Here is a 12,794-nt window from a genome sequence, read left to right as displayed (position 1 = left end):
GCTCTTTTAGCATTCGGCGCATTTCTATTCGGCCCCTTTACCATTACGTTCGGCTCTTTCAGTATTCGGCGTAACAGATAACAGCTTTTAAAATATAGTTAACTTGTGGCCCGAACGGGCTTCCGTAATAAATAATCACCTTATCATATGTAACCATAAAAAAAAAAAAAATCTCTGTTTGCAATTTGTTTCACTCAAAATGCTAGATTGACTAGCCTACTTGGTCAACTGTAGATTATGGCAGTCAATGAATTCTACTACAAATACAAATGTGCTGTAAAATGATTATGTGCAGGTGGCGGGACGTTTATTCGAGGAAATCCATAGAAATAAACATTTATTTTCTTCTGAAATGAAACATAATATTGATTAAACAAAAGAAAATGTAAATTGTAAATCAATAAACGCCGCGGGGTTTATGCGATGGAGTGACGTAGCCTACTTTTCGAAAGCTATGCTATAACATAATATTAATATTAAAACTCGACGTCTCAGGCAGAAATCATAAATAATTCAAAAGATAATGGAATATGCATTAGGACATTAAAGGTGGCGGCGCTATTATACGCAAACACAATTGAATGCGAGGATTTGATAAGCGGTTTTCGACAAACCAGCTTTTTGTCAGAAATACTTTATACTAAGTTACGCCAGGATCGGGATCGTTAAAAAAGTCTTAACACCATTTTACTTCAACGCATGTCAAAGATTCAACTATTGTTCTACTTAAAGATATATTGTCCCCCTGAAAAGATAATGTTTACAATTTTTTTTTAATATGCCATTTTAATGTCACATAATAGTTATCCACTTTGGGTACAAATTAAATCGAAAAAAAAAAGATTTACCTGAAAAAAAACTGTAATTTAAAGCAGAAAATTCAATTGGCTGCCAGCCAATGGCTTTTTGGTTGAATTTAATCATTTATTTGTCATTTTATAAGTGAAAAACACGTTTTCCCCTGTTGTTTTCTACGTTAACCTACATTAAACTACAAAATAACTATTCAAAGTCTATATTTTTCATGTTTTTAGGGGACAATACATCTTTAAAAAATGAAAACTTTGCATAGAATGTACACAGGCCGTGCTTGAATACTACGAAATGTAATTCTGTCAAAACAATTTGAACTGTTTTAATTTAAAATGTCTTTTTATTGTCAATTTTGTTGTATAAGTATTTTTGTATTGTTACATAGTAGTCTTTAGAAAGTTTTTTAATAACGTTAAGTAATTATGTATGCTGAGCACGAAAGTTCCTATGACAAAAGTGTTAGTGTTCTTTTACATTGTTTTGTGTAGCTGTTAAGTTGATTTTTCCTCTCGTTTATTGTTTAAACTTTGTAATACACATGTGTAAAAACTATTAACTTGATTGCAAAATGTAAAACAAAAAACAACAGTATACATTATTGGCTAATGTTTGAACTAATATAATGAATGCTATTTGCAACAAAAGATTTGAAGATTTTGAATATTTTGGACTCGCGTGTCACGTGCTTTAACGAACCGAAGAGCAAAGTACACAACATGATGTAATGTTTTAATTTTTTTTATCGGTACTAGTTTCACCATGTTGAACACTCCTTATCAATTTAGTAAACTTCAAATCGTTCCTTATCATATGGGTACACTTTGGCGCTCCTTTTTTGTTTAATTTAAAGTACGTTTCACGGCTATTGCCGCGGACAACATTTGGTTCCGTACAATTATGTAATGTTCTATTTAGCTTCAACTGAAACTGTACCAGATCCGCCTGGAAAGATGGACCGTAATCTCGTATTTTACTCCACAACGTTTTGTTAAAGTGATCATACAACAGTACATCTCCCCAGCTCCATTTACGAATTGACTCCCTAAGTGACTGATCAATGTCGAACCGAAGCCTTTTACTCCGTTTTCCCTTTGACAAATACAAGATGTCGTCCATTTCCCAGCACATTAGTTTTTTCAACAAAAGTAAAGATTCGTTGAAATATTCTTGAATAAGAACAAGATCGAATTCTTTGGCTATTTTAGCAATGAATTTCTCGACTACATCTCTGTCTTCTTGTTGGTATTCTGTTAAACCTAAATCATATAAATTTGGATTCTTCATATAATTGCGGAAAAGAGATCTGTACTTGGTCCAGTAATATGAAGGATTTTCTGCAAATGTCTGAAATGGGTTTGACATGTTTCCAAGTTTAAACTTGTCACTAAGTCGAAAGTATCCAAAGTTTGATTCAATCTGTGTGCTCGGGTCCCTTATTATTGTAATATATGTTGTGTTTGGTTTCATAACTTTTTCCATTTCTGGTTTGCTATACCTTGCATGATTCACTAACATATCGTATTTTCCAGGATGAACTTGGTCCGCCTTAAAGAAACCTCTACTTAAAATTTGTGCACTGGTTTTTGGAACGGCAAAAGTAAGATTTCTTAAAAACCCATACACTTGTAGAATGGAAGTTAAGGTTGAACTTCCAGTTTTATGTGTTTTTAAGAACAATATATGCTTCTTCGGTTTGCAAACCTCGTATTGTTTTTTCGCTGTGTAATTCTTGTTTTCCTTAGTTATACTGGGACTGCTGGTTGCTCCTTTTGTAATGTTCATCAACTTCTTTTCTTCGATTTTAATCACATATTTCTTTCCAACATCACTGTGCATATCCTTCCTGTGAAAACATAAATCATAATAATCATAATTAGTTTTCAAAAATATTTAATGTTTTTAATTGTTTCATATTCCTGTTCGTTCATACTAGTTCATACTAGTTCATACTAGTTCATACTAGTTCATACTAGTTCATACTAGTTCTTCTAGAATAAATGTCTTTGTTAATATCTCTATATCTATTCTGTCGTTTCAATTTAAAATAAAAACTCTTCTTTGATAAGACACCTTTGATGAGAACTGGTACTTTATCCCAGAGTTGTGGACCAGTGAACTAGGCCTCTACATGTTTAAAAGAAGAGGTTTTTTAAAGAAATACTATATGGTTAGCGCTCCGAATTTTGTGATTATGAAAATTATGATTGAAACTAAATAAATCATCAAATTGAGATGGAATGAAAGAAAAACACATTGTCTGAGTTCATTTCGAAACGGTGCATTTTTGTTGTGAATACTATTAGCATTTTGCAAAGCACGCTCGTTGAGCTTGTGCACTTTTTGTGTTCATAATCAGTGTACCATGTCCCGCATACCTGGCTCAAGTATATATATAAAAATCCAAAGGCAAATTACTAAAAAAGTACAATGCCGTGGATATCAGTGGCTGATCTCAATGGAGATACAAAAAAAAGCGAAAAGCTAAATTAAGACGAGAAGTAAAACAGCCAGAAAAGTTAGCAGAGCTTTTGGGCAACACTAGCCCTTCATCAGTGCAAGTGTATATATATATATATATATATATATATATATATATATATATATATATATATATATATATATATATATATATATATATATATATATATATATATATATATATATATATATATATATATATATATATATATATAAGAAATGTTGATACCCACATCATTGTCATTTTTTCAGTAATTTGCCTTTGGATTTATATATATAAGAAATGTTGCATATTTTGTTTTGACTTCAGTAACCTGTTCCTCGTTAATTTCCAGATGGCAATAATAGGTATTAATTGATCCTTAATTTGTAATTTGAAAATACTGGTATTTAGTGGCATTTGGAATTTTGAATATCATAAAAAAAAAAAAACTTTTAAATAAACAGCAAGTCTATTTGCCTATATAATTTAAAATAATTATCATACGTCATCTGAACATTTGATGGTGTCATGACAAACTTACTGACTTTCTGTTCGATAGTATAAAAATATCAAAAATGAAAGTGAGGTAACGCAGACAAGAAACCAGCGCCGATTTCGACGTAAAACCACCATTTTAACTGAAAGAACAAAATTTATGAAATGAATTACCTTCTATAGATCGTTAATTCCTTATTATAGTAGGATACATAATGCTACATACTGTAACGGCAGTCGTGTCGAGGGCCTAGACAATAACGATGGCACACAATTATTCAATGTACAAAATATATATATTTATTCAATCAACAGCAAGATTTTTTATTTCATTTATTTCAAATATCGTCATCGCAGCCAAAGCTGAATTACAAGGATATTTACATATTCTAAATATTATTATTAATATTATTATCATTTATAAGCGAGATAAGGTATGGAACTGCACTTTTTCTATATCTTTCAACTATGCATTTGGGTTGTTAATACTTCCAAGTCTTATAGTTTCATGTTACTTACATTCTTCACTGGAAACCATTTTCGAAAATGATACTTTTCAAACAATTCAGAGCAAACCTATAGCATAGATTACGCAATAATATATAAGAAAACGTGTCTAGAGAAAGATCCTTGAGTGCTTGGACATTACGTAAAACAATGTGAAAATGTAGTTATTCTGACTGATGTTATGTCTTAAGAATCAATACCCAAACTAATTAACTTATTATCAATCATCGACATTTTTATTCCATAATCAAAAATAAAAACATATACAAATACACTAAAAATAATATAATAATGGAATGAGATATACAAAATAAACAGAGGTGCTTTAAACTTTTAACCTTGACAAAAAAGAACAAAGGAGGTACACTTTTCAGCTGCTTTAGGCCGCACACAATGGCGACACATCGCATAGTATTGATGCAGCAACGAATGAAAGAATTAAAGCTGCCCCAATTGTTGTTGAATGAACTCTTTTGTGAGTATTACAATACTATAAATTAGATTTACTAGCTAGAAAAAAGGGTGGATTACTATTTTCAGGTGCCTAATTTAAGATAGTAACCCAAATAGTAACCCACCCACAAACAATCAAAGAATAATAACACAGAGTTACAATTAGAAGATTTACGGTATTATTAATCATAGAGAAGTAACCATGATTTAATGTAGTATATATACTCTTTTCCGTTTATTCATTAAAATTATCTTTATAATATTTTAAAACGCTGATATATTTCAAAATAGCATATCCCAGCCTAATTTTTTGTTGGACTTGGTGGCTCTTAAAATCTTTATAGTATATGTTGTTTATTTGAAATCAATGTAGGCCACTAGGTAAAGTTTAATACTTTGCGAGGAGTGAGAGAATTGGTTATTCGTCCGTGGTGATAATTGGTGTTATAGGTTATACTTTATAGTTATAGTAATTAATAGGTCTCAACATGCTGCTGCTATACTCTCCGAAGAGCATCCGGGTCGTAGTTATTTCTTCTATGGTTTTTATTGTAACTATTATTATACATAGGCCTACAACATCAAATAAAGTACTAAGCTTAAACCTGCTTCCAACAATCATGACTAATATTGATTTTAGAAACGATAACTACCTACCTGTATTTATTCTAACGTCCGAGTGAGAATGCCTTTCTCTGTACTTTAGATTGTAATTAATACTACTTGATTTGACAAAATAATTTGGTATAGGGCCTGTCAGTACTCATAGTCAATATTAAAAATACTATGGTATAAGAGCCTGTTCCTGAATAGAGGGCAGTGTTACTTTTTAAAACATGAAACGCATTATTTTACAAAATAATTCAACCAGTAGGCCTACAATAACTGACACAATTTGTTCGATTTCAAAAACAAATAATTTTTTATTCAGAAAAGCTTATTAAAGCTTAGTTCACACTAGTGACGCGCAACGCTAGGACAGAAACGCAACACGAGCTGACCAATCAATCGATGGATACTGTCGGTCATCATTGGTCAACTCGCTTACGTTGCGGCCACATCTTTGCGTTGTATCACAGATAACCAAGTTAGAAGTGACGACATTGAACACAACGCTAGGACGTAGATTGATGGATACTGTTGGTTGTCATTGGTCAACTCGTGTTGCGTCTAATCTTTGCGTTGTATCACTAGGTAACCAAGCTTAGGAGTGATGACATTGAATATAAATTAGCATCGACCACACAAATATGATTATGTCGTCTTGTCTTCTCTGTATTGTTTATCGCGTATCAATTCAGTAAAGTCTAAGTCAATCCTAAGCAAATGAGAACACTTCCGAGCCCCATTCGGGTTTCTTTGGTAGAATCTTTCCCGAGTGTTGTCGTAAATTCTCGGCAACGTGCAGTTGTGAAACATTTTATTTAGCTTAAATTCAAATTCTTGAAGATCTGCTTTAAACGAAGGTCCATAATCATCTACTTTTCGCCAAAATGTTTTATTAAAATGCTCATATAACATCGCATCGGCCCAAGACCAGTTTCGAATCGTCTCTCTTAATTCGGGTTCTATTGTATAGCGAATTTTGTTACTCCTCTCACCTTTTATCAAGTAAATTACGTCATCCATTTCCCAGCAAAACATTTTCTTTAGCAAAAGTAAAGACTCGTTGAAATATTCTTGAATAAGGACAAGGTCAAAGTCTTTTGATAATCTTTTAATAAACTGTTTAACCGTTAATATATCTTCCTGATCTGTTTCAGACAAACCAAAATCAAATAAATTTGGATTCCGCATGTAGTTACGAAAGAGGTTTCGATTATACGTTTTCCAATAAAACAAAGGATTTAAAACAAATGTTCTAAAAGGATTGGTTTCATTCTCCAAATGAAAAACCTTGTTAAGAAAGAAATATCCAAAGTTTGATTCAATCTGTGTGCTTGGGTCTCTGATTATTGTAATATATTTTGTGTTTGGTTTCATAACTTTTTCCATTTCAGTTTTGTTATACCTTGCATGGTTCACTAACATATCGTATTTTCCAGGACGAACTTGGTCCGCCTTAAAGAAACCTCTGCTTAAAATTTGAGCAGTTTCTGGAACGACAAAAGTAAGATTTCTTAAAAACCCATACACTTGTAAAATTGAAGTTAAAGTTGAACTTCCAGTTTTATGAGTTTTTAAGAACAATATTTGATGTTGTGGTTTACATGTGTCGTTTGTAGTTAAATGATCAAATGGTTTTGCTTGATGCTGATTGGTTGCAGATGACATCATCATTCTACTTTTGTTTTCGGAAGATTGATTTCTTTGTTCCACTCTGAAAACAAGAACAATTAAAAACAATGTGATTTTGCCACCCGATTCTACGTTCTGTATATCCACATGACAATATTGCCGATTGCCGAATGCCGATCCAATTTAATTTTAAAGTAATTCTTATATACAAAAAAGGGAACCGTCAATTAGCCTCAAATTATCGTCCAATATCACTACCGATTTTCTCTAAAATCTTTGAAAGGATAGTCTATTTCCAGAGTGTATAATTACTTTAAAACATACAATATTATACTAAATGATTGGCAATACGGCTTACGAAACAATCATTTAACTTCCCACGCTATAATTGATTTGGTCCACAAAATACTAAAGGCATTTAAAAATAAAGAGTTCGTAATTGCATTTTACATCATTGATCACAGTATATTACTATGGTCCACTATGGTATGAGAGGTGTTACACTAAAATGGTTAAGTAACAATTTCAAAGCGTCAAAGTGAATAAACACCTGCTCATGTCAATAACTATAATATTATGCATGGTGGCCTTGGTGGCTCTTAACATCTTTATAGTATATGTTGTTTAGTTGAAATCAATGTAGGCCACTAGGTAAAGTTTAATACTTTTCAAGGAGTGAGATAATTGGTTATTCGTCCGTGGTGATAATTGGTGTTATAGGTTATACTTTGTAGGTATAGTAAATAATAGGTCTCGACATGCCGCTGCTATACTCTCCGAAGAGCATCCGGGTCGTAGTTATTTCTTCTATGGTTTTTATTGTAACTATTATTATACATAGGCCTACAACATCAAATAAAGTACTAAGCTTAACCTGCTTCCAACAATCATGACTAATATTGATTTTAGAAACGATAACTACCTACCTGTATTTATTTTAACGTCCGAGTGAGAATGCCTTTCTCTGTACTTTAGATTGTAATTAATACTACTTGATTTGACAAAATAATTTGGTATAGGGCCTGTCAGTCAATATTAAAAATACTATGGTATAAGAGCCTGTTCCTGAATAGAGGGCAGTGTTACTTTTTAAAACATGAAACGCATTATTTTACAAACTAATTCAACCAGTAGGCCTACAATAACTGACACAATTTGTTCGATTTCAAAAACAAATAATTTTTTATTCAGAAAAGCTTATTAAAGCTTAGTTCACACTAGTGACGCGCAACGCTAGGACAGAAACGCAACACGAGCTGACCAATCAATCGATGGATACTGTCGGTCATCATTGGTCAACTCGCTTACGTTGCGGCCACATCTTTGCGTTGTATCACAGATAACCAAGTTAGGAGTGACGACATTGAACACAACGCTAGGACGTAGATTGATGGATACTGTTGGTTGTCATTGGTCAACTCGTGTTGCGTCTAATCTTTGCGTTGTATCACTAGGTAACCAAGCTTAGGAGTGATGACATTGAATATAAATTAGCATCGACCACACAAATATGATTATGTCGTCTTGTCTTCTCTGTATTGTTTATCGCGTATCAATTCAGTAAAGTCTAAGTCAATCCTAAGCAAATGAGAACACTTCCGAGCCCCATTCGGGTTTCTTTGGTAGAATCTTTCCCGAGTGTTGTCGTAAATTCTCGGCAACGTGCAGTTGTGAAACATTTTATTTAGCTTAAATTCAAATTCTTGAAGATCTGCTTTAAACGAAGGTCCATAATCATCTACTTTTCGCCAAAATGTTTTATTAAAATGCTCATATAACATCGCATCGGCCCAAGACCAGTTTCGAATCGTCTCTCTTAATTCGGGTTCTATTGTATAGCGAATTTTGTTACTCCTCTCACCTTTTATCAAGTAAATTACGTCATCCATTTCCCAGCAAAACATTTTCTTTAGCAAAAGTAAAGACTCGTTGAAATATTCTTGAATAAGGACAAGGTCGAAGTCTTTTGATAATCTTTTAATAAACTGTTTAACCGTTAATATATCTTCTTGATCTGTTTCAGACAAACCAAAATCAAACAAATTTGGATTCCGCATGTAGTTACGAAAGAGGTTTCGATTATACGTTTTCCAATAAAACAAAGGATTTAAAACAAATGTTCTAAAAGGATTGGTTTCATTCTCCAAATGAAAAACCTTGTTAAGAAAGAAATATCCAAAGTTTGATTCAATCTGTGTGCTTGGGTCTCTGATTATTGTAATATATTTTGTGTTTGGTTTCATAACTTTTTCCATTTCAGTTTTGTTATACCTTGCATGGTTCACTAACATATCGTATTTTCCAGGACGAACTTGGTCCGCCTTAAAGAAACCTCTGCTTAAAATTTGAGCAGTTTCTGGAACGACAAAAGTAAGATTTCTTAAAAACCCATACACTTGTAAAATTGAAGTTAAAGTTGAACTTCCAGTTTTATGAGTTTTTAAGAACAATATTTGATGTTGTGGTTTACATGTGTCGTTTGTAGTTAAATGATCAAATGGTTTTGCTTGATGCTGATTGGTTGCAGATGACATCATCATTCTACTTTTGTTTTCGGAAGATTGATTTCTTTGTTCCACTCTGAAAACAAGAACAATTAAAAACAATGTGATTTTGCCACCCGATTCTACGTTCTGTATATCCACATGACAATATTGCCGATTGCCGAATGCCGATCCAATTTAATTTTAAAGTAATTCTTATATACAAAAAAGGGAACCGTCAATTAGCCTCAAAGTATCGCCCAATATCACTACTACCGATTTTCTCTAAAATCTTTGAAAGGATAGTCTATTTCCAGAGTGTATAATTACTTTAAAACATACAATATTATACTAAATGATTGGCAATACGGCTTACGAAACAATCATTTAACCTCCCACGCTATAATTGATCTGGTCCACAAAATACTAAAGGCATTTAAAAATAAAGAGTTCGTAATTGCATTTTACATCATTGATCACAGTATATTACTATGGTCCACTATGGTATGAGAGGTGTTACACTAAAATGGTTAAGTAACAATTTCAAAGCGTCAAAGTGAATAAACACCTGCTCATGTCAATAACTATAATATTATGCATGGCGTTAACAACCAAACACATTTTTTTTTTTCAATATGACAATTCATCTTTAAATCAATTTAAAACATTCAGATGTAATATTTTCATTTATTTTTCTATTTATTTATTTTATTATTTCACCACAATAATTGTGGTTATACCTTATTAACTGTATTCTGCTGTTGTCGATGTTCTCACTATACCGGTGCCTAGATAGTGTGCTATATGATAGTAGCATCACAATCAACATGGCAGTAACCAGAAACAGAGTACAACGCTTCCACCGCATTCTAAACACACCAAAATAAAACAATAAAAAAACGTAAAACATGTTATTCTATTGGAGCTGATTCAAATCAGTTTTAATATTGAAATATTATTGTCTACTTCTTTTCTAAAGCTCTGTCCACACTATCAAACTTTATTTGGCAAAACAATGTGATGTGCCCATATGGACATGATGATGTCATATCACTACTATATTTGGGCATATATAAATAGAAATAAGAAAAAAGGCACAAGGACATAGGCCAAAAATTTAACTTTTAAGAAAATGCAAACAGTCTTTGTAAAATTTTTCTGAATTTTCTTAATTACATAGCACTAAAATGACAAATATAATATAAGCAGCAATTTGTATACAAAAATATGGTATTGATATGCCCAAATATGGTAGTGATATGCCCAAATATGGTAGCGATATGCCCAAATATGGTAGTGGTGTGCCCAAATATGGTATTGATATGCCCAAATATCACTATCACTACCATATTTGGGCACATCACTACCATATTTGGGCATATCACTACCATATTTGGGCATATCAATACCATATTTTGGGCACATAACACTTTTTTTTAGAGTCAAGTTTGATAATGTAGACAGACCTTTATATAAAATAATTTTTATATAAAATGTTATATTTAAAATGAAAGCAACGCAAGAAAAAAGAGGAATAGAGAATTTAAAAAAAAAATGTTTGCCAATTTATTATTTCAGCTAGGCCTAACTATAAATTTATTACAAAATAAAAACATAATTTTATGATTTTTTTATTAGAAAATTATTTAAATTACAGTAAAATTGTTTAAATCATAACGGTAATTATTATTAGTTTATATTACAATAATTTGGCGGATTTCTTAAATTTTTCCAACCGACTTATGTTCTTTATTGACACCACTGGAGCGTTTCAATTTAAAAATGTCATGGATAGGTACCGGTAGGCCAAAGAAAACTTTCGACAGAAATAATATTAAAACAAACTTGAAAGTAATAATAATCAAAACGTTTTTTCATAGAAAATGTCTTAATGTAAATTACTTTTTTTTCTGAATTTTTTAGATACGGTTTATTTAGAAATTCATGTTGGGGAAAAATATCTTATTGGGAAGAAATATGAGATTTATGAATACACTACTTACATTATCGTAATATTTCAAAAAACAAACTTAAGTTAACAGGCCTATCAATCAAAACGATATTTTAAAAAGATCAATAATAATTTTTTCTTAAATTTTAAGATTCGGTTTATCTAGAAATTCATGTTTGTGTAAAATGCTTTATTTGGAAGAATTTAGACGATTTACGATTACTCACATTATCAGAAAATGAACACAGGTCAGTAATGATGACGGTTGAAAGACTGATGTGCGGCGTATGCCTATAGAGAGGATGGCAGGATCTTAATAGAGATACAAATGAAATTGGCAGCTTAGCGAAATGGCCGAGTTTTCTATCATTGCTGAACTAAATGTTCGAGAGGCAAACACCTAACCACGAATGATTATATCGGATCGATATCAGAATCAGTCCGATGACACGTCCACGTCGCAGATGGGTTTAATCCGAAATTGATTAGTCGTGATATAATACAAAAACAAAAAAGATGTTTGTTTTAGTCAAACGCTCGCATTATTTGTAAGTCAACTATGTCATGACTACTGTGTGAGTAAGACAGCTGTGTCTTTAATATAATAAAATAATTCATTTTGTATGTCGCCAAGCTGCCAATAATAATAAATAATTGTTATTGTTGCTTCTTTTTGTATCTCCATTGAGATCCAGCCACTGATACCCACAGCATTGTCATTTTTTCAGTGCTTATTTTATTTGTATCTCCATTGAGATCCAGTTACTGATACCCACAGCAATGTCATTTTTTCAGTGCTTATTTTTTTTGTATCTCCATTGAGATCCAGCCACTGATACCCACAGCATTGTCATTTTTTCAGTGCTTATTTTATTTGTATCTCCATTGAGATCCAGTTACTGATACCCACAACATTGTCATTTTTTCAGTGCTTATTTTTATTTGTATCTCCATTGAGATCCAGTTACTGATACCCACAACATTGTCATTTTTTCAGTGCTTATTTTATTTGTATCTCCATTGAGATCCAGTTACTGATACCCACAACATTGTCATTTTTTTCAGTGCTTATTTTATTTGTATCTCCATTGAGATCCAGTTACTGATACCCACAGCAATGTCATTTTTCAGTAATTTGTCTGATTTATAGTTTGTAATATCGTAATACATATAAGATATCAAATTTTGTATTATATTTTTTCCCGAAAGGGCCTAATAATTATTATTAGTAATTATTATTATCTAATTAGGCTATATTTTCACCGTATGATAGAGAGAGAGAGTCATGTCCATTTTCTGGACGGTTTATTTACACAAATCCTTTACATACCTATATAATCTGGAGTGGAGTTTTGGCTTGGTGGTTATGATGCTTGGCTACCAATCCAAGGGT

The 12,794-nt window shown here is 32.0% G+C and overlaps 3 protein-coding genes across 4 annotated transcripts; all 3 read right to left on the bottom strand.

Annotated features, from left to right (window-relative positions):
* Positions 1–838: 838 nt before the first annotated feature.
* Positions 839–2,733, bottom strand: LOC140049328 (galactosylceramide sulfotransferase-like). Its single transcript, XM_072094200.1, has one exon. The coding sequence runs from the start codon at positions 2,647–2,649 to the stop codon at positions 1,543–1,545; it is 1,107 nt and encodes a 368-aa protein (XP_071950301.1). The 5' UTR covers positions 2,650–2,733; the 3' UTR covers positions 839–1,542.
* On the bottom strand, positions 2,635–11,839 carry LOC140049327 (galactosylceramide sulfotransferase-like). 2 transcript variants are annotated; one of them, XM_072094199.1, is made up of 7 exons: positions 11,629–11,839; positions 10,191–10,319; positions 7,894–9,547; positions 6,940–7,049; positions 5,387–6,825; positions 3,816–3,912; positions 2,635–2,656 (listed from the first exon to the last, which is right to left on the bottom strand). In XM_072094199.1, exons 2-3 carry the CDS (start codon positions 10,316–10,318, stop codon positions 8,482–8,484), a joined length of 1,194 nt encoding a protein of 397 aa, XP_071950300.1. In that variant the 5' UTR covers position 10,319; positions 11,629–11,839; the 3' UTR covers positions 2,635–2,656; positions 3,816–3,912; positions 5,387–6,825; positions 6,940–7,049; positions 7,894–8,481. The 2 variants fall into 2 exon arrangements, with proteins under 2 accessions (XP_071950300.1, XP_071950299.1); XM_072094198.1 differs by having other exon boundaries at positions 5,387–7,049.
* On the bottom strand, positions 5,984–7,009 carry LOC140049013 (galactosylceramide sulfotransferase-like). Its single transcript, XM_072093824.1, has one exon. The coding sequence runs from the start codon at positions 7,007–7,009 to the stop codon at positions 5,984–5,986; it is 1,026 nt and encodes a 341-aa protein (XP_071949925.1).
* Positions 11,840–12,794: the final 955 nt, after the last annotated feature.

The sequence above is a fragment of the Antedon mediterranea genome, chromosome 5 (assembly GCF_964355755.1).
Source record: "Antedon mediterranea chromosome 5, ecAntMedi1.1, whole genome shotgun sequence".
In the NCBI taxonomy this organism is placed as follows: Eukaryota; Metazoa; Echinodermata; class Crinoidea; order Comatulida; family Antedonidae; genus Antedon; species Antedon mediterranea.
This window is presented reverse-complemented; position numbering and strand designations above follow the sequence as displayed.